General features: G+C 35.1%; 1 protein-coding gene across 1 annotated transcript; it reads left to right on the forward strand.

Moving 5' to 3' along the window:
• The first annotated feature begins 1,456 nt into the window (after positions 1-1,456).
• LOC131046390 (protein VACUOLELESS GAMETOPHYTES) lies at positions 1,457-2,413 on the forward strand. Its single transcript, XM_057980129.2, has one exon. The coding sequence runs from the start codon at positions 1,457-1,459 to the stop codon at positions 2,411-2,413; it is 957 nt and encodes a 318-aa protein (XP_057836112.2).
• Positions 2,414-21,322: the final 18,909 nt, after the last annotated feature.

Consider the following 21,322-nt stretch of genomic DNA (forward strand, 5'->3'; position numbering starts at 1 on the left):
TATGTGCGTTCCTACATCATTGACTCGAGGAAGAGATTACTCTAATAATTGACATTAAATTCGAAGTAGTTGAACTCTTCATTTTCTTAATACTTGCAAGTCAAAATATTATAACAATCAAGATTTAAAAAAAAAACTTTTAAATAACTTTTAATCTTTATATATTATGAATAACAAATAACTAATGAGAGGTTTAGTCAGATTTGAATGGAATGAGTCTCTCCTTCCCTGTTTTGAAATTTCAAACTCCTCAAGTCATCCTCATTTCCAATCTCAGCTACATATGGAAAAGTCTTACCATTCTCTCTTGGAAAATAGTTAAGGACTAGTTGTTAAAAACTGAGTTTCATGGATTCCACCAAGAACCTTACAAGACCATTGAACTTTTCTAGACAATGATGGAAGCGAATCTTACGCCTGAATAATTAAAGTGTTCTTCTAATAACTAATCATTGAATTTTTAAATAATCTAAGATAGAGACAATATGAGAGGACGATAAATGAATTCAACTAAATGAGTTTAATACTATGTCATAGTAATAATACGTGAAAGGTGTGTTTATTTGACTTAAACAACTAGTAAAATCGGTTGGAGTTTGTTAAATTTAAATTTGAAATTTGGAAATGTGGGGGTCAAATATTTGAATAATAGGTCAATCCACATTATTGCAAATGACTTAGGTAACAAAATAATGAAGTTTTATGTCAAAAATTGTCTGTCTATGGAGGGAGGTTCAATAAATGTGAGATGTCTTAAAAAGGTGTCTAGCTATAAATGAGATATGTGATAAACTATATGAAAATATGCTGTAAAAGGAGAAAGGTGAAGGTTATGAGAATGAGTCCAACTTCACACAAAATTGATCTTTTTATCAAAATATAATTAATTTTAAAAATTATAAAAATAAGCACAAAACTAGATAAGATTTGACATAAACATACAAATTTTACCAATATAATAATATATTTTAAAAAACTTTAAAAAATAATTGATAATAAAATTCACTAAGTTTTGTATAAAAGAGTTTCGTCATTGACTTGAGGAAGAGATTCCTCTAACAATTGATATTAAAATTCGAAGCAGCTTTCACTATTCATTTTATTAATACTTGACTAGTCAAAATATTATAATAAAGAAGATTACAAAACACTTTCAAACTATGATTCATTTTTATATACCATGAATAACAAATAAACAATGAGAGTTATAGTCAGACTTCAGTGGAATGGAACGAGTTTTCACCTTTACCTGTTGGGAAATTTCAAAAGAGCTTCATGGATGCTACCAAGAACCACGATGGAAGCGAATCTTGCACCTAACAAATTACAGGGTTCCCAATTCTACACGGAGAACTATAACTATCATTCAATGTTCATGAAAATTTCGAGGACCCAAATTAAAAAAATCTCTGGTGAGACTGCTTGAGATAGGTGAGTCCAAACCAGGAGACTTTTAATGGGGGAATTCGACTATGCAAGTCTAAGACAGTTTCATCATTTCTTCCATTCTGATCATATCCTGGAGCTTAATACATTCCGAGGGCCAGAGGCAATTGAGAAGTACTGTAGAGGGTGCGTGAAACCCATTGGGGAAGGTTTGGCCTACCATTGTCAGCCGGCCTGCAATTTTCTCCTTCACTTGACCTGCTCACAAATCCCTCACCAAATCACTGATCATCCCGCTTGTTGTCACGTTCTCCATCTGCTATCTCAACCCTGGAATTATGCACCCTCACTTTGTAGATGCAATGCTTGTTGGCAACCCATTACCCATGGCTTCTCCTTCCACTGCTCCATTTGCCGCCTAGATCTGCACCCATCATGTGCAAATCTGCCGAGGAGAATTAAAGACCGAAATCATCCGCACAATAGTTTGGATCTCTGCTTCATTCCTCCCTATCCGAGCAAAGCCTTTAGGTGCAATGTCTGCTTGCAAGAAGACCAACGTTCATGGAATTATCACTGTTCTGAGTGCGACTACGATGCGCATGTGAACTGCACACAAATACCTTTGCTCAGAGAATCCCTGCTGAATGAAACTTCTGAAGCAATAAACCGGGCATATGTAGATTATACTGCAAGCTCAGGCCCCCGTCATTTGGAGAGACGTTTCAGTGAGCCTCCCAGATTGTTTTCTTTTCCTCGCCCATCTTCGCTGCACAGCTCGTCGTCATTTCAGATGCAGCAGCAGCAGTATCAACCCTTCCAAAATCCATATAACACAATGGGTAATATGTTTGTGAGGCCAACCATCACAGCCATTATGCAGACTCTGCTGGGAAGTGTAGTTCAAAGTTTAATGAATCCAGGTGGGGTTGGAGGAGGAGATGGATGGGGTGGTTTTGGGGGACTCAATAGCTCTGGAAATTTGTCTGATATTGCGGAATCTATGTTTAACTTTGGATTCTTCTAAATCTAGTATTGTGAAGGGGAAAATGCCAAGTATAACTATTAATCGGTTCTCACAAATTATGTTGTTGTGGCCTATGATTTAGGGTTTGTTCCTTATCAAGTTATCACTAGTCTACTTATGGCGGACACTGTGTCCTGCAAAATGTGATGATTTTAGTTTCTGAATGGAGTGAAAATAAATGAATGTTTTGTTTGCGAATTGCAGCATCATATATTCCTTAGCTTTAAATGAGTTTTGATTTGCATAAAGAATTAAGGGTGATGTTAAACATTCAGAACTTGTTTGCTATTTGGAATATCTTATAACATGTAAGATGGGAGTTATTTATGATAGATTATTATGATGTGTAAGATCATGTAAGAGGAGAAATATTGGAATCTTGACTAGCATAATGATAGTCTTATAGCAAGATAAGAAGCATAAGCATATTTGTATAAGTTGAATAAATCAAAATGGGGTGTTCAAATTAGGGAGTTATATAAGATAGATTCTATGATAGGATATGGCTGTAAGAACGTATTCTAAAAGTGGCCTTAAGACCATGACTAATTTAGGCCAAATATGCTGCTCAGTTTTGTCTCTTTTTGTTTTATGGTTTTCAAAAACCACTCTTAGTTTGTGGTTTGATATTTTTTTACTTATTTGTGTTTGGAGATGAAGTGGGAGAGATGAGTTATATGGTATGGTTGATTTGTCTATTAGGTGGCTTGTTTTGTGCGATGAACATCTATTCACATAAACTCTATAAAACTTAAATTTCCTTTAAAATACCATATCATATTTTCTTACAAACAAGATGAATAAATGAAAACATTACATAATTGAATAAATAATGCAATATGATTTTTGTTACGTCAACTAAATATAACTCTCCCATCAAGTATAACAACATATACATCATTGTTTGACATTCTACAATATCCGTACATATTACAAATATCACAACAATAATGTAAAGTACAACTTATTTAAATATTATAATTTAATGTAATAATCAGTTCTTGTCCTTGATAACATCAAGTACAATTAGCAATAAGGTATTTCCAAATGAAATCAAGTACTTGTCTCTAATAAACCAAGTCTTCAGTAATCTCAATTACAAGAAGGAGAGCATCATCCAAAACTTATACTCCAACTATATACCAATAGTCTCTTGCATACCTTCCATCAAGAAATGGCCTTAGCCTTCACAAGGCAACAAATCAAGTGAATCTCCATGATCACCATGTCATCTTAGAACTAGTGTTGTGTTCTAAATACAAACAATCTATCATATAACTCTAAATACCCTATAGATAAGTATGACTTATCTGATTGATTTGAAATAAATAGACATTGTGAACTAACAATGTAAAAAGTGATTTTGTGTTAATTTAGGAAAATATTTAATAATAAAATATGCATGCTTTAGTAAAGATAATGTGAATCATATGTTCACATGCCTCTTTTTCAAATTGGTTATTGATAATTCAATTTCACCTTCAATTTCTTAAATGGTATGGATAGAAAAACACAAATTAAAATTAATGATGAATTTTCATATCCATTTGTCATGATTTCGAAGGAATTCCAATTAATAAATTTTAGATAATATCCTATCCCTCTTCATGTATCATCATATGTATTCACACACACACATGCACATGTGTGTGTGCGCGCACACACACACACACTCCCTCTTCATGTATCATCATATGTATTCACACATGTGCGCACACACACACACATGTATGTACTTATAAACTCATGCAATCAACAACATATATAATATTAATATATGGACGAGTACATCTATGCATATGTATGCACTCTACATACATATATACCTATATGTAAGTACATTTTTTACCTTTTATAACATATTCATTGAGCATATAGTCTCCACAATATTCAAAATTGGTACCTCAATAATTCCTAATATTCATATAAGTCTTTTCTATTATAAAGGTACAATCTGTACCAATTAATGTTTATTATTTAAAGAAAATCTTTTCAAAACAAGGCACAATTGATGCCAAATAATAATCTATAGGAATTAAGCACACTCTTTCAAAATAAACCATTGTTGATACAAGAAATAATATGTAGTAATTAAATATAGTCTTCTCTAAGAAATCCATAGTAATTAAACATATTCTTCTCTAAGCAATCCACTATCAATATCAAGAGTAATGCATAGTAATTAAAAAAATCTCCTCATAGTTTGTTAGTCAAATGACAATATTGTTGCTCAGACCACCAAGGTTTAAACCCCCATCGGGCCATTGTGATCACAAGTTTGTTCCTTAGTTGATCCAATGTTCTCATAGATTTGAGTCTTAGCTCTGTTAACTGGGGATGAGGCTCCCCATTTGTAACCTCATTGGTTCATACCTTTGGATCAAAATAATTTCATGTGGTGCTGGAGGGTATACCATGCTACTATCACTGGTCACATTAAAAAAGTGTACCCAACAATTCAAAAATAAATGCATAGTAATTTAACATAGTCTTCTCTAAAAAAGCCACTATCGACTCTAATAATAATGCATAGTAATTGGACGCAATCTTTTCTAGACAAGCCAATGTTGATACCAAGAATAATGTATAGTATTATAACATAATCTTTAAGGAGCCCAAAGGATGTTAGATCAATTGGTCTAAAATAAATTCATTATAGAGCTTTGAGAGCTTACACCTAATTTGCTTGAATAGATAAAAACCTATGGAATTCACATTAACCCAATCTCATAAGGTTGTCATGGTAGTTATAGTGCTTGAATTAGCACCAATATAATTGACCATGATAATGGTAAAAGAAACACAATCCTTTTGTGAATTTGATGTTCAAAATAAAAATCTTGAAAATGTAGGCATATAAGACAACATAATGGTTACAATCTCAAGAAAACTTATGACCTAGAAGGTTGAGTACTATAATTTCAAAGTCAAGAAAATCTCTAGCCTATAAGAACAAGTACTATAATTATAGACTCCATAAAAACCTTGGCCTATAAAGTAGAGTACCATAATTACCATAGTTAAAGGAAACATAGACCTTGATGTTCCCCTAACAATTACATAACTTAATATTTCGGACCAAAACAATCTCTCAACATAATATAAAAATTACACAATGATTAGAGACCTACATGGTCTCGTCATATTATATGAAACATTTGCGATAAATAGAGACTTTCAAAGTCCCACTATAAAATACAAAGCATAAGGATAACACAAACCTTCATGATCTAAACATAAAATAAAAAGCATAAAGTTAGCATAGAGGTTCACAGTCTCACATAGCATAGGAATAAACACAATCCTTTAGAAGCTCCAGAACATATTGGTATTATTAAACACTATATAGTTTGTAATATTTATCATCAATGCTGGTATTGAGGAACTATTATTAAAAAGGATGGTGAGCGCGGGTGGCGGTAGTGAAAAAGTTTTTGGTGGCAGGAGCTTCACAAAACTAGGCAATCGGGAGCAGATCCAGCAGGGGCGAAACCAACAGGTCAACAACGGGTGGCAGGCATACGGAAACAATGGCCATGGTTCGATGCACAGTGCCAAAGGATAGCTTGCAAATTCCTTCTCACCGCAGGATCAATATAGACCGCAATGGGTCTTTGAGATGGGCCGCTAGGTCGACAAACTTGTTGAAGTACGTACGGATCGTACGGTTGTTGCCTCATGTGTACCATACGGTTGTTGCCTCGTACGTACTTAGTTAACTCGTACGGTAGTTGCCAATGCTGATCCTTACGGTGGTTCTGGTAGTTGCCAATGCTGACCCGTACAGTGGTTATGGTAGTTGCCAATGCTGATCCATACGGTGGTTCTGGTAATTGCCAATGCTGACCCGTACGGTGGTTCCAATGGCGTATGATGACCGTGGTGTAGTATCCATCGTATGGTAGTGTCTGTACATAGTTTGATGACCGTCAGATGGATGGACGAGAAAAGTGGCTGAGTTAGTTGACCGTTTGTGAAGTGACAGTTGTAGTATAAGATTTCATAACGGATTGTAGTGTGTATAAACTGCTACAAGTTTCATTGGGAATGATAGTGTGATAAAAATTTGGGTTGATTTTAGCACAATCTGAGCCTGTGCAAAAATTGCGTTGTCAATTGTATGTAACTTTGTTTATTGTAATACAAGGGAGACGCTCGGCTTTTTGGTGTGTGGGTTTTTTCCTGGAAGGGTTTCCCATGGTAAAAAATCTCTGTGTATATGTGCATGGTATTTATATGTTCTCTATTCTTCTATTTAAGTCATCCTGAGATTCTGCAATTTAGGAAGTAGATAGATATTGTTGCTTACATCCTCTGTGAATTGGAATTAGGAGAGGGTTTCCGCACCGTAACTTTCCTTACAAGTGGTATCAAGGCTTGGCCAGTTGTTGTTATCCTTGTTGGGTAGGGTTGGTTTTTTGTGTCAATTTGTTTTCAGTGGGTGTTTGTGAAGTGGTTATCAGTTGTGTTTGGAAATTGAAATGGCTGGCACGTCAGGGAGAATAGACATTGAAAAGTTTAATGGAACAAACTTTGAGTTGTGGAAACTTAAAGCTGAAGACATGCTGGTTGACCAAGTTCTGTGGATCGTTGTGTTTGGCAACAAGCCTTCAGGTGTGAAGTAGGAAGATTGGGGTCTAGCAGATCAAAATGCTAGAGGACTGATAAGATTGAGCGTTGCAGATTCTGTTATGTTGAATGTCCATGAAGAGAAAACTGCACATTCTTTGTGGAAGAAGTTGGGAGACATTTATCAGGGCAAATCCTTGGTAAACAAGTTCTTCTTGAGAAAGAAGTTGTACTCTCTGAAAATGGACGCAGAAACATCTGTGGCAGATCATCTAAACGCATTCAATATGGTGATTGTATAGTTAACTTCTGTTGGTGTGTCTATTAGTGAAGAGGAGTGTTGTATGTTGTTACTGAGTTCTTTGCCTAATTCGTGGGATCACCTTGTGATGGCCATCGGAAGTACTACTACCAAATTTAAAATGGATGAAGTAGTTGCTACACTTTTGTCAGAAGAGATGCGAAGGAAATCCTCTGAGGTGGCTAAAGAGGCTCTCATTGTCTGAGGCAAATCTAAGGACAATAGAAAGAAGAAGGACACGAAGTCAAAGTCACAGGAGAGATCCTCACTCCTAGAAAGAAGTCCAAGGCGAAGTGTTGTAATTGTGGATAGAAAGGTCATATCCAGAAGGATTGCAAAGAGGAGAAAAAGAAGAAGAAGAAATGTACTTCTGACACTGAATCTTCTTAGAGTGACGTTGATGCCTTTGTAGTAGCCTTGGCAGTGCCTGTATCCAATGATGTATGACTAGTCAATTCGGGAGCATCACTCCACATGATATCTCATAAAGAGTGGTTCTCAAAGTATGAACCGTGCGATGGAGGAAAAGGTGTTTCTAGCAAGTAATTCCACATTGGAGATCGTTGGAAGGGGAAGAGTCACAATTCAATTCCCCGATGGTAGAGTAAAGGGAATTGATGATGTACTTCATATAACTAGTTTGGCTCGAAACTTACTCTCAATCAGCAAATTGAATGATGTTGGAGTTTAGGTAACTTTTGTGCATGATGGTTGTAATATGACTAGGGGTTCTATTGTTTTAGCTAAGGGTGAATGCATTGGAACACTATATACGTTAGATGTCAAACCCGTGTGTTGTAATAACTTGTCTCAGTAAAGTCCAATCAAGCTGCTATGGCAACACATGATGTGAATTGAATGGAAGTTAACTTCTAGTAGAGAAAACAATGCTCTAGCATTATAGACGGCCATATTGGTGAGAAAGGTTTAAAAACCTTGAATAATAAAAACCTGGTTGAGGGACTGATTGACTGTAATCTTGAGTTCGATTTCTGCAAACATTGCATATATGGAAAGCAAAGCCATGTTCAATTTTATTCTAGTTCTCAAAAGTCTTCTGGTTTGCTGGACTATGTTTTACTCTGATGTATTTGGTCTTGTGGGTGTTCCTTCTTTGTCTAAATCAAGGTATTATATGTTGTTTATAGATTATTATTCAAGAAGAGCATTCATTTACTTTTTGAAGAGTAAATCAGAAGTGTTCAGTCGATTTAAGGAATTTAAAAGCCTTGTAGAAAATCAGACTGGAAGAAAGATTAAATGTTTAAGAATGGATAACGGTGGTGAGTTTTACAATGCAGATTTTGATAAATTTTTTGTAGATCATGGAATTAAGAGGCATAAGTCTATGCCTTATACTCTACAGTAGAATGGAGTATCTAAGAGGTTGAATCAATCTTTGATGGAGAGAGCAAGAAGCATGTTGAGCAATGCTAGTTTGGAGAAAACATTCTGGGCTGAAGCAGTGGCTACAACATGTTACTTGTTGAATCATTCTCCTAGTGCAGCACTAGTCACAAAACACCTATGGAAGCATGGTTTGGTAAGAATCCCTCATTGAGACATTTACGTGTCTTCGACTGTGAGGCATATGCTCATGCACCGGATGTGAGAAGGTCAAAATTGGATAACAAAGCATTGAAATGCATCTTCATTGGTTACGACATTGGTGTGAAGGGATACAAATCATGGAACCCTCTCACTGAAACGGTGTTGTACAGCAGGAACATTATCATTCATGAGATGAAACTTGTGTCTATAGATCCGCAACCAGGGAAAACAAAAAAAAGGAAAATAAGAAGTTGAAATCCATTTATTACAAACCCCAAATGTGTCTGAGACTGAGGACCCAAATATGCCTGAGGATGAGGAGAGCTCGAGTGGTTCTGCAAGTTCATAAGAACATGATCATGAACCTCATGTCGAACCTCATGAAGACTCACCATAGGAAGTAAGGAGATCCACATGGGAGAGACAACAACCTACTAGGTACGTCTATTCACCAGAAATGTTTAATTACTCAATGTTGAATGTTAATTGTGCCTATGCTTTGCTTACTGATGTTGATGAGCCTAGGACTGTGAACGAAGCAATTAATATGCTAGATTCAGATTCTTGGTTGGAAGCCATGAAAGATGAAATGAAGTCATTGGAGAAAAATGGAACCTGGGATCTAGTACCCTTGCCTAAAGGTAGAAAGCCTGTGGTCTATAAGTGGGTATTTAAGAAGTATGTCCAGATGGAAGCATTGACAAGTACAAGGCAAGGCTAGTTGCAAAGGGGTATTTTCAAAAAGAAGGGATTGATAATGGAGAAATATTTTCTCCTGTAGCTAAGCTAACATCCATTAGATTTATGTTGTCACTTGCAGCAGCACATGATTTTAAAAATTGAGCAGATGGATGTGAAAACAACATTTCTACATGGCGATCTTGAAGATGAAATATATATGTCCCAGCCGGAGTATTTTGTGGAGAAAGGTAAAGAACACTTGGTTTGTAAGCTTAAGAAGTCTCTTTATGGTTTGAAACAATCACCCAGAATGTGGTATCATAACAACAATTCATATGTTTTATCTTTGGGTTTTATGAGGTCTAAATCAAATCATTGTGTGTACTATAAAATTAAAGATGATCAAATACTTATTATTGCACTATATGTAGATGATATGTTGTTTATAGGCAATAATAAAGGAATGGTCTCAGATTGAAAATCCCAACTGTCCTTGAAATTAGAGATGAAATATTTGGGGGCAGCTAAATTTATTCTGGGGATGGAAATTAGGAGAGATAGGGCTAGTAGGAAACTTTGGCTCAGCCAAAGCAAATATATTACCAATATTCTTGAGTGGTTCAATATGACTGATTAAAAGAAGCAAGTAGTTCTAGTTTTATAGGGAACAAAGTTGTCAGTTAATGAAAGTCCAAAGTCTCTGGATGAGGTTGAAGACATGAAGCGGGTACCTTATGCGAGTGATTTTGGTAGCCTCACGTACGTAGTGGTGAGTACAAGGCTAGACATTGCCCAAGAAATATTTGAAGGGTACGACACAGTATGCTTTGTGCTATAAGAAATATTTGAAGGGTATGATGTCGTGAAAAGAGTGCTTAAATATTTGAAGGGTACGACACAGTATGCTTTGTGCTATCAAGGTAACTCAACTAGATCAAGTAGATCTGTTAGCATTCAAGGTTATGTAGATACTGATTGGGCAGGGGATGTTGACAGATGAAGATCCACTGGTGGATATGTGTTCATGGTTAATGGTGGTGCCATCAGTTGGATGAGCAAATGGTAGAGCGTAACTATGTTATCTACAATTGAGGTAGAGTACATGGCATCTACTCGTGCATGTCAAGAAGTTGTTTGGCCTAAGAGCTTGTGCTCTGATGTTGGTTTTGATGCAGGGCAAATCACTATCTTATGTGACAGCCAGAGTGCAATTTGTTTGGTGAAGAATCCTACTTACCATGCCAAAAAAAACCACATTGATGTGCAATATCACTTTGTACGTGACATGGTTGAAGATAGGAAGGTGAAGCTAGAAAAGGTTGGCACTAAGTAGAATGTTGCAGATGCATTGATAAAGCTAGTGAGCACAGTTAAATTTAAATAGTGCTCAAGCTCCATGGGGCTTAAAGCCCCTGACTCTTATTAGTCTTGTTGAGTAACTCCACGAATATCAGTAAGTACCTTGGCAAGTGGGATATTATTGAAGTATGTACGGACCGTACGGTTGTTGCCTCATGTGTATTGTACGAATTTTTCCTCGTACATACTGAGTTAACCCGTATGGTAGTTGCCAATGCTGATTCGTACAGTGGTTCTGGTAGTTGCCAATGCTGACACATACGGTGGTTACAGTAGTTGTCAATGCTGATCTGTATGGTGGTTTTGGGAGTTGCCAATGTTGACCCGTACGATGGTTCCAATGGTGTACGATGACTACGGTGTGGCATCCATCATATGGTGGTGTCCGTACATAGTTTTATAACAGCCGGATGGATGGATGAGTGACAAGGTTGAGTTAGTTGACCGTTTGTGAAGTGACAGTTGCAGTATCATATTTCATAATGGATTGTAGTGTGTATAAACTGCTACAAGTTTCATTGGGAATGATAGTGTGAAAAAAATTTGGGTTTATTGTAGCACAATCCAAGCCTATGCAAAAAGTTCGTTGTCAATTGTATGTAACTTTGTTTATTGTAATACAAGGGAGACGCTCGGCTTTCTGGTGTGTGGGTTTTTTCCCGAAAGGGTTTCCCATGGTAAAAAATCTTTGTGTATATGTGCATGGTTTTTATATGTTCTCTATTCTTCTATTGAAGTCATCTCAAGATTCTGCAATTTAAGAAGTAGATAGATATTGTTGTTTACATCCTCTGCAAATTGGAATTAGGAGAGCATTTCTGCACCGTAGCTTTCCTTACAAAACTAGATTTTATCTTGCTAGGAACAAGCTATCGACACGACCTGGATGAGATCGGTTCTCTGGTCCTAGGTGGAGATACAATGATGGAAAACCAAACTATAGAGGTCCCCCCTGGTCTATGCGATGGATCCGTCATGGTCCCCTACTTGTCAAACCTCCTCAAGGAGTTGGCCAACCTCCTCTCAAGAATGTTGAGACAAGGGCTTCCAAACGAGAAAGAATGGGTGGTTAAGGAAAACGTCGATCTTAGAAGTGAAGTCGACTTCTAATTGGAGAGAAAACCAGTATAAGGTAGGAACCTTGAATGATCGCACCAACTTGAGGTAGGATAGCAGAGGCCACGACACTCAATCTAAAGGAGTAGGCCATCTTCAAGGCAAGAAGCTTGAAACTGGTAATATCCCTTCAATCAACCCCTTTTGAATCTCCATTGTAGATGAGGTGGTCAAACAAAACAAGGTTTTTCTGGAGCAAGTAGGGCTTTTCTTTAAGTATGGAGGGTTTAGATGTTAATGTCAGGATAAAATCAGATCATGGTGTCACAGTCAATGGGGAAGCAACACCATGATCAAACCAATCATAAATGGCTTTTAATTGGTTTCCTTTACCTCTAGTGAGGAAAAATCAAAGGTTTTAAACTTCAGTCCCATCTTCATGGAAGGGGCTCAAACGCATCTTTTTGACTGGAATCCAGGTTTCAATCCTTGGACAAAAACTACCCGAAAACTTCCATATGGTTTTGGCTCTACAATTTGTCGGTGGAATTCTCGGGGGATGAGATCATCAGAGGTATCAGAAGGAAATTGGGTAAATTTCTTTATTTAGATCAACTTGTGGAAGACCAAAAAATGGGGGTGTATTTTAGATTCTATGTAAGTGTCACAATAGAGGTGGAGATCCCCTCAAAGATTGAATTGTTATCTGAAAATTTCACCCAAGTGATCGACAAGGAAGACAATTTGAGTTTATGCCCCTACTGTAAATCCTTGGTTCACAAACCAGAAAGGTGGCATTCTTTAGTCTCAGTTTGTAATCTCCACAAGTTTGATCAAACCTTTGTCATCTTTGGGAAGATAGACAATTGGTGTGTGGATCCGTTTTCAGAGATGGAAAAGGAGCTGATTGTAATGATCTGGTTAGTGAGACCGAGTTTGGAGAAAGGACAAAAATTTGTGGATGGGAGAACTAAGGCTAAATAGGTGGGATTAGGTGAAGCTATAGTGCTATAGGCAGATAATGGCATTAGCATCCCTGCGAATCATGTAATGCAAGATGAAGGAGCAAAGAGAACCGACAACAAGCAGGTAAAACTAGATTAAATAGCTAGGAAGGAGGTTGGGTCTATGGAAGATGATCCTGAATTGTGAGGTTCTTCTTTCCTATCAGAGATATCATTGTTAGGACAAGGAGAGATTGGAGATGATTTTTCTCAACTAATCAAGGAGGGAGTCATGGACTATGGCAATCTTAAGAATACTTAGGTAGAGGATGAGGAGACTTATGTAACTAAGGCCCCTCCTAAGATTGTGGAGGTTGAAGAGGATATCAACTTAGATTCAGATATGGATGATAGCTTTGAAGAATTCTAGGTTGGGATTATGGATGAGAGAGGCCTGGAGAAAACTTCTTATTTGTTGAAGACCCCCAAACATAGAATGAGCAGAAAGAGGGGTAGACATTCCAACAACACTAAACTGGCCATGGCTGGTTGTGCTAAAGGGTATACTTTGGCTAAAGGAAGGGGATATAAATATAAAGTTTCTCTACAATGCAGTAGTAACCAATAGAAATCGAAACATGATTTTGGAGCTAACTAGAGAAGATGGATCAATGGAAAGATCCAATGAGGAGATCAGTTCAGAAGCAGTTAGTTATTTCCAAAACCTACTAAATCAGAATAATTCAAATATAAATCAAAGAAAAATCAGAGAAGATTCCCTCAATCAAATCCCGAGCATCATTTCTATGTAGGGCAATAAGGATATCTCAAAATCATTACTCTGGAGGAACTCAAAAAGGTAATTTTTCAAATGGCCCAAGATAAGGCTCCTAGATCAGATGGATTACTAACCTACTTCTTCCAATCCTTTTGGTAAATTATAAAGGAAGACCTTTTGAAAGCGGTTGAGGAATCAAGGAAAAATACAACCATTCTAGGTGTGGTCAATCACACCTTTGTAGCTCTCATTCCCAATAAAAAAGATGCAAGAAATTAGTAATTACTATCCAATTGCTTTATGCAACACTTGGTAGAAAATCATCACCAAAATAATGGCAAATAGACTCAAGAAGGTCATAGACAAAATCATCTTAGAGGACCAGAGTGGCTTTGCTCTGGGCAGATCAATCATGGAAGGTATTATAGTTGCTCATGAAGTGGTCCGTACAGCTAGGAAACTTAGAAAAACCTGCATGATCCTCAAGTTGGACATTCTAAAAGCCTATGATATGGTAGATAGAATTTTTATTCTAGAGGTTTTGTCCAGATTTGGGTTTGGTAATCCCTAAGTGGATTGGGTCAGAGGATGCATTGAATCATCAAAGTTCTCAATACTAGTCAATGGGGTAGCCAAAGGGTATTTTACTACTAGTAGGGGGCTATGGCAAGGGGATCCTTTGTCCCCATATCTCTACATAATTATGGAAGAAGCTCTTAGAAGGAGTATCACTCATGCTAGGCTCATGGGGAAATGGGGTGGTATAGAGATTACACCAGGTATAGAACCTGTCAAGCACTAGTAGTTTGTTGATGATACTATCTTATTCAAGGAAGCTGCAAGGGGTGAAGCTCAAAACATCAAATCTTTGCTAGATAACTACAACAAGGCTTCAATAGCCTATACCCTATATTTATACTAATTCTACTCAAGCTAATTAATATTTCTAAAGCATATGGGATTATTCAAAAATAGCTCAAGTAACAACTTACAAAACATATGCATTCAAAGGTATTAATAAAATTAAAAAATAATTAGAACTAAGGGATCCTATAAACATGTGATCACTAATAATGATATCATAGATTAGTCTAAAGGAGTGATAGGAAATAATTGACCTCACAATGCTACACTATAAATCATCATATACTCTATCACACCAATAAAATATTTAGAAAACATACTCAAGTTTTTAGAAAACTATTAAGACACACCTCACAAAAGAAAAATGCTATATATGCTAGTATGATGATCATTGCACATCCTAGAAGCCAATCACCATGAGCACATGAAAATTTGTAGTAAATACACAATAATCATTGATAAAAATGAGATATGATTGTCCATGAGGCCTCCATCCTAACAGATACACAAATATGATAACAATAAGTATTTGGGATATCCATCGCCAATAATATAAACAGTCTATTAACCCTACACAAGCATATCATAAAAATTCAACCAAGAGCCCGACCCATAACCAAATCATTGATATCATCACAATATCATTTGGTTTTATGAAAATCAATGAAATATCCATTTATATAAGATCTCGAGTGGGATAACCACAACACTTCACACTAATCACATAGTACACAAATAATGGGCCAAATAGTTACGACTTGGTGTGTCTATGATGAATGGTGAAATAAAAGGCTAAACATGGGGAAGGTGAAACTAGAGCACATTTATTTATCATGCATTATCATAGGACAATACTATCTAAATAGGTAATGAAAAACCTTATAATATAATCATACACAACTATTCTATTTTTAATTTTTGCCACCCCATTTTTTAAGATTGTATGTATTAGTAATAGAATGCTTTAAAGAAATAAAGAAAATTTGTTTTATCATGTATCCTCCATTATTTTTTCTTATATTTTTAATCTATTTTTTCCTTTAATTTTTGACAAAAAAATAAAAAATTTAAAAATCTAAAAAACTTTATCCTTATGTTTTAGAGAATTTAACCATAAATTTTTGGAAAACTTGATTATAAAGGTCATTTTATTCCTCTCCTCCTTATGATTGAGCATTAATATTCCAGCTATGAATAAGATAAAGAGATTATAGTTCCCTTGTTATACTTCTCTTAAATGGATCTCTATGCTACTTTCTAGTTATAAATACTTAACAAACAAATTTATGTGGATTTATATAAAATTAAGGCCAAGCACCAAATACTTCTTTGACAATAAAAATGAGATTTTATATTTTAATTGTAAAAATAATTGATGTTGTAATTTACTTATAGAGCTATGCATGCTTGTGTAAATTGTGATATATACAAATGCTAAATCTAATATGTATAAGCCATTTTTATTTTTTCCTATAGCCACAACACTGTATCAATTTTTTGTATAATTAATCAAATATTTGCCAAGATAAATTTCAGTTTTATAACCATTTTAAGTCATTTAATTGACTAAAATAAGATTATTTTCAACTTCAACAAAATAAGTGCATCCATAATTTCTTAATTTTTTTCACCTTTTCCTTCAATGAGAATTGTGCCAACACCTTCAACAAAGTGAAATATTGTCTCCTAAAATGAGGTTTTGAGAACCATTATCTTCTCCCAAGAATTTAAAATAGTCCATATTCAAAATTCCAAGAATATTTTGACAACCCATGTGAAACGAAAGCACTAATATTTTTTTTTTATCTTTTTCATCTTGAAAAAAATTGATTTCCTTTGTTAATACATTCTTTGAACACCTCCCTTTCTTGTAAGATTGATCCCATTATAATCATTCATAATTATAAAAATAGTACTAATTTTTTATGATTACCATTGAATATTTGATTATGATTTTTAATTATTATTTTTTATCTATGTGATGATTTTCATGGGTATAGTGACACAAGGTTCCTTTATTTCTCTACTTGATTACTACTAATTCAATTTTATTGAAAAAAATTTGCTTCCCTTCAGCCACTAAATTTTATCTACAACTAAATTTCTAAAGCTTTTCCTCTTCATTTATCAAGGTTGAACATAGCTCTTCAAGTTTCATACATCAATTAATTTTTCTATTAATTGGAAAGTAAAAATAAAAGTATGATATTATTATGAAATAATCTCAACAAAGAAAATTAAAAAATCAGCAACATTTGAATTTTTCTGGTTTGACATTCAAAGTTGCAAGTTGATTTATCATTCTCTTATGTTTGATAAAGTGTTATTAATTTTTATCCTTCTCTTAATTTAAGACAAGTTAATTATTATTTTAGATACACAATTATATTTTACCTCTATATTTATATTAGTCAAACAATCAAGAATTGAGAATATTTTTTTATTTATAATAAAAATATCAAGAAAAGTGACATCAATAATATCCATCTAATTTCTCCCTTAATTATGAGGGAATATTCAAGCTCTAGATAATAAAAGCATAATAGTATCAACTAACTTAATAAACTATTTGATTTGCTTGTCACTAATCTGTATGTGATAAATACCCTATTTATTATATTTATCTTCCAAAAATCAAATAATTTTATACGACTATCATAGATAAGGTAAAATGCATAGTTGATATAATTGATGATAACCAAAGTGCATTCATAACTAAAATGTAATTCTATAACTACATAACTAGTAAGAACTGAACAATCATTAATTTGAGTGATAGTTTAAACAATGTAAAATTATAATATTTTTTAAAATCACATCCACCCACCTGCCCCCCTCCTAATTCCTTCTCTTTCACACCAAATGAAAAGAGTATGGGGAGATAAAGAAGGATCTTTCCACTTATGAACTACAATTAGAGCTAGACTATTATCTAAGACACTATTACAAGGAGAAACAAGAGGTGACTCCCCCACTAGGGGATCAACAAAAACCAAAGGGAAGACATAAAGATGATAGGTCAAAAAATAGTCATCAATTATATACGAAGACTAAAGCTAGGAGGAAGTAGTCAACATAACAAGTTTTGAACATGTGGAAATAGGTACCATACTAGGGATGTTAGGGCATAACATATCCATGCTAGCATTAAGACTCTCATCTAAACCTTGGAAAGAACTATCCTTAGAAGAGGGAAGAACCTCGAAAATCAAGTGATCTTCCTCAACATTCTTCCACCAAGTACTAGTTCCTTTCTAGCACAAGAAAGAGAAATTTGAAACCAAGTGATTAGTAGTAAAGTAGAGAGAAATTTGAAGGGGGGGAACCTCATAATCGAATGGTAGCAACAAACGTTCATCCTATACCATTCAAACAACATCCTTGTGAAGGGGTTTTGAGATGTCAATATCTACCAATATTCAAGTGAAGGTGGAATGCCTCATGTGAGAAATAAAATCACCAAACCTTATAAAATGACCAATTGAGTTGTTGATGCCCTCATAAAAAGAATCCTCCCAAAACTAAAAGGGAAGATTCATAAGTATAACTCAAATTGCATTCACATATGATCATCTGATGAGGTAGTTAATGGAAGAAGACCAAGGTTTTATTGAGAGAGAGTACTCTCTCAATGCCCAAAGTTGATCCAACACCAAGTTATTATCCCAATACAATGAAAAAGAAGCAATAAAACTAATTCAGTACATGGGAAAAGCTCAATCTTACCAACCACAATGGTCTTCTAAAAATATAGGACCCAAATATGTAGGTTGGGAACAAAAGGCCATAGGTTGGAGAAACAATACACCAAGCCTCTACGATGGTATAAACCCTCAATATTAGCAACATCCACAACACAAAATGCCATCCACAAGATGGTTTTGAATAGGAAAGAGGTTGTTTCACTTGCTCGGGATGAGAAAGATTAGATCTAGTAGCTTGGGAAAAAATGTAAGTTCCTACCAAAGAATGAACAACAAGTAGAATAACCTCAAAACTAAAATAAACCATAGGGTCATGCAGCAAAGTAGATACAACACCCTACAAAGGACCAAACTTATCCACAACCTGAAACTCGAGCAAAGGGGACACACTGGTAGGATATGCTGAGCTAGCAAGGTGAATAAGAGCCTTCACACTATTTTGAGGGCCACCAAGAAGGAAGAATAAGGCTAACATCCATAGTACAAGACTAAGGCTGGCCAGGAGCAACTCCAAGCAAAGAAAGTGCTTGATAAGGAGAGACATGAACTTGCATTTCCACCCACTTAATCTCAAAAGAATAAAACCTACAAGCACCATAAATAGAGGAGACCATGAGTAGGATACCAAAAGATATTGCAACATGTGAGGATAAAGGTAAAGAAAACTCTTTTGAACCTTCAAAGAACCCTCCTCCCTAGAGAATTCAAGGAAAGCATAGAGAAATGAGACAACATCATTAGAATTTTATTTCCCAGCACATAGACTCATAGAGGGTTAGGCACAAGAGTAGAAGGAGAAGCTAGGGGAGAAGGAAAAAGTGTTGAGGGAGAAGTGAGAGATGAAAGAGCCACAATATAACAGACAAGGGTCATGTGTGCAAGAGTTAGAAGAGCAAAAGTAGAATTCTTTTTGAAAACCTAATCTATTATTTTTTGTTAGTCTATATAAAATTAAAAAATTATGAAACCTAAGATTTATTTAATTTTAGTTTTCATTATAAAAAATATTTTCCTACTATTTTATGAGTAATATTTTACTATAATTCCTAAGTTTTAGTATAAGTAAAACCTATATACCTAAAACGATGGTTAGATTTAAATTAAAAACAAAACAAGCAAGCATACCAGTGAAACATTAGATGTAAGGATTTAGAAAATAAAACAAAGTAAATAAGCTATCCTTTGTAAGACATTCCATTGTTCTCTATCTCTAAGGATTCTTTAAACCAAGGTTGCTCTCAGATTATTGAGCACTTGATCCTTAGAATGCCAACTAAAGAATGAGGGATGAGTTGATAAAAGATCTATATGAAAATAGAACTAAGATCTATGAAATGATAATGAAAGCTAGTTATGATGGAGATTGTTATGCTATGCTTAATGAAACTAAACATGCTATGAAATTTATATTATGCTATGATAAAGAGATACTATACTAACATGATATAATATGTTAAAATGTTCCTAAATGATTAATCTTGCAAAGAGATGCAAATGTAGATTCTTGATACACAATAACCTGGATGCATAAAACTTGGATGATGGATAATGAGAGAAATGAGGCCTATTTATACAAGAAATGGGCAACTGGATGGTCAAGATTGAATAATCTTAACAAGGGCTAGGATTGATGATCCTCAATCCATGTGACACTTTTAAACCAATCCCATGTTGACAAGTGTTAATATGAGAGGGCTTGAGAGAGGAGAGATGATGCAGGAGCATCCCCGGTTCATAGCAACCTTGCATCAACCAAAAACATTTTCCTATCTCATTTGTTTTCTATTTGTAGTTTCAATTTTTCTTTCTGTGTATCTCGTTTTTAGCTCACCACATCCTGTGGAGTTAGATTGAAGACTTGATCATCTCTCTTGCTTCCAAACCACATTGCATTTGGATCATTTTCTGGCAAGATATCATTACCAGTTTCCATGACAGTATCCTATTATCGGTTGACAGTCCTTTGTTATTGGTTGCGTGAGACCTATTTTGGTGATCTACCAAAACCCATTCAAAAGCTTGTGGAGCCTTGGGAATTGATTTCAATGTTCCTTGGCATGTGGCCAACCTTTTCTTTTGATCTACATTTCATCCTTTCGATTTTCTGGAGGAATCTCTTAGCGGAGGCTGACCTTGTTATTTTCATGTTAGGTCTTGTTGTTCGGGTTTTGATCCCTTTTGGGCTGAATGGATCCTTTCAATTGATATAGATATAATTGTAATTGCACATTAGAATGAATAAATAGGAGAATCAAGTAGCTATACTGTGTGTAGAAGATAGATTTCATGATTCAAGGTCCTAGTTGTGACCTATTCTACCAGACCGGTGAGCCCGTATGTTGTAACCCGGTTGGATGTAATTAAATTTCATGCAATAAAACCATCTGTTCTACATTGCCTCCATCATATATTTGTGTTTCCACTGTGTTTACTCTTCTTGACCAATCTGGATTGATCTCTTTGAGGTCCCTCCTTACCGGTGATTGCTTCAAGAGAAGAGGCATTAAGTGCCTGAAGAGACATGAGGATTACCCTATGGGGGTTTGGTTAGGGTTGAGTCAGTAAATAAAGTTTTTATCCAAAGAATAAACTCTTGTGCAAGAGTTAAAGGGATAACCATTTTCAAAGCAATGAATGTTTGAAGAGACCCATGAGTTAAATGGATGGTTAAGCTAGAGAGAAAGTGTCTAACCAAGGGTCAAGGGTTAATTAACCATTAACGGTTTGAGAAAACTTTGAAGGTTAACTTGTTGAAGACATAAAGCATTTAATGGTTTATGAAGACTTTACATGTTTTTCAAAAGTGACTCTTTTCTTAAGGAATGTGTAAATGATTAGGAAAAAGATTAGGCTAAATTGGAAGTGATTAGAAGAATCTAGAAGGGGTTTTAGTGGGTAAGTGAATTTGTAGGAGAGTGCAAGTGGGAGGACTTTTAGGATTTTAATTGGAAACTTTTTTATTTATTTCCATTTATTGGTGCAACTTGCATTTGGATAGATATTTAAATAAATATTGATTTATTTAAATGTGAATGTGAATGTTTTATTATATTTAAATAAATTTATTTAAATGAGCAAAAGGGGGATAAAGCAGTAAATGCT

This window comes from Cryptomeria japonica, chromosome 8 (assembly GCF_030272615.1).
Source record: "Cryptomeria japonica chromosome 8, Sugi_1.0, whole genome shotgun sequence".
Lineage (NCBI taxonomy): Eukaryota > Viridiplantae > Streptophyta > Pinopsida > Cupressales > Cupressaceae > Cryptomeria > Cryptomeria japonica.

Excerpts from the sequence above, each read along its gene's own strand:
- LOC131046390 (XM_057980129.2), top strand. The coding sequence starts at position 1,457 with ATGGGGGAATTCGACTATGCAAGTCTAAGACAGTTTCATCATTTCTTC.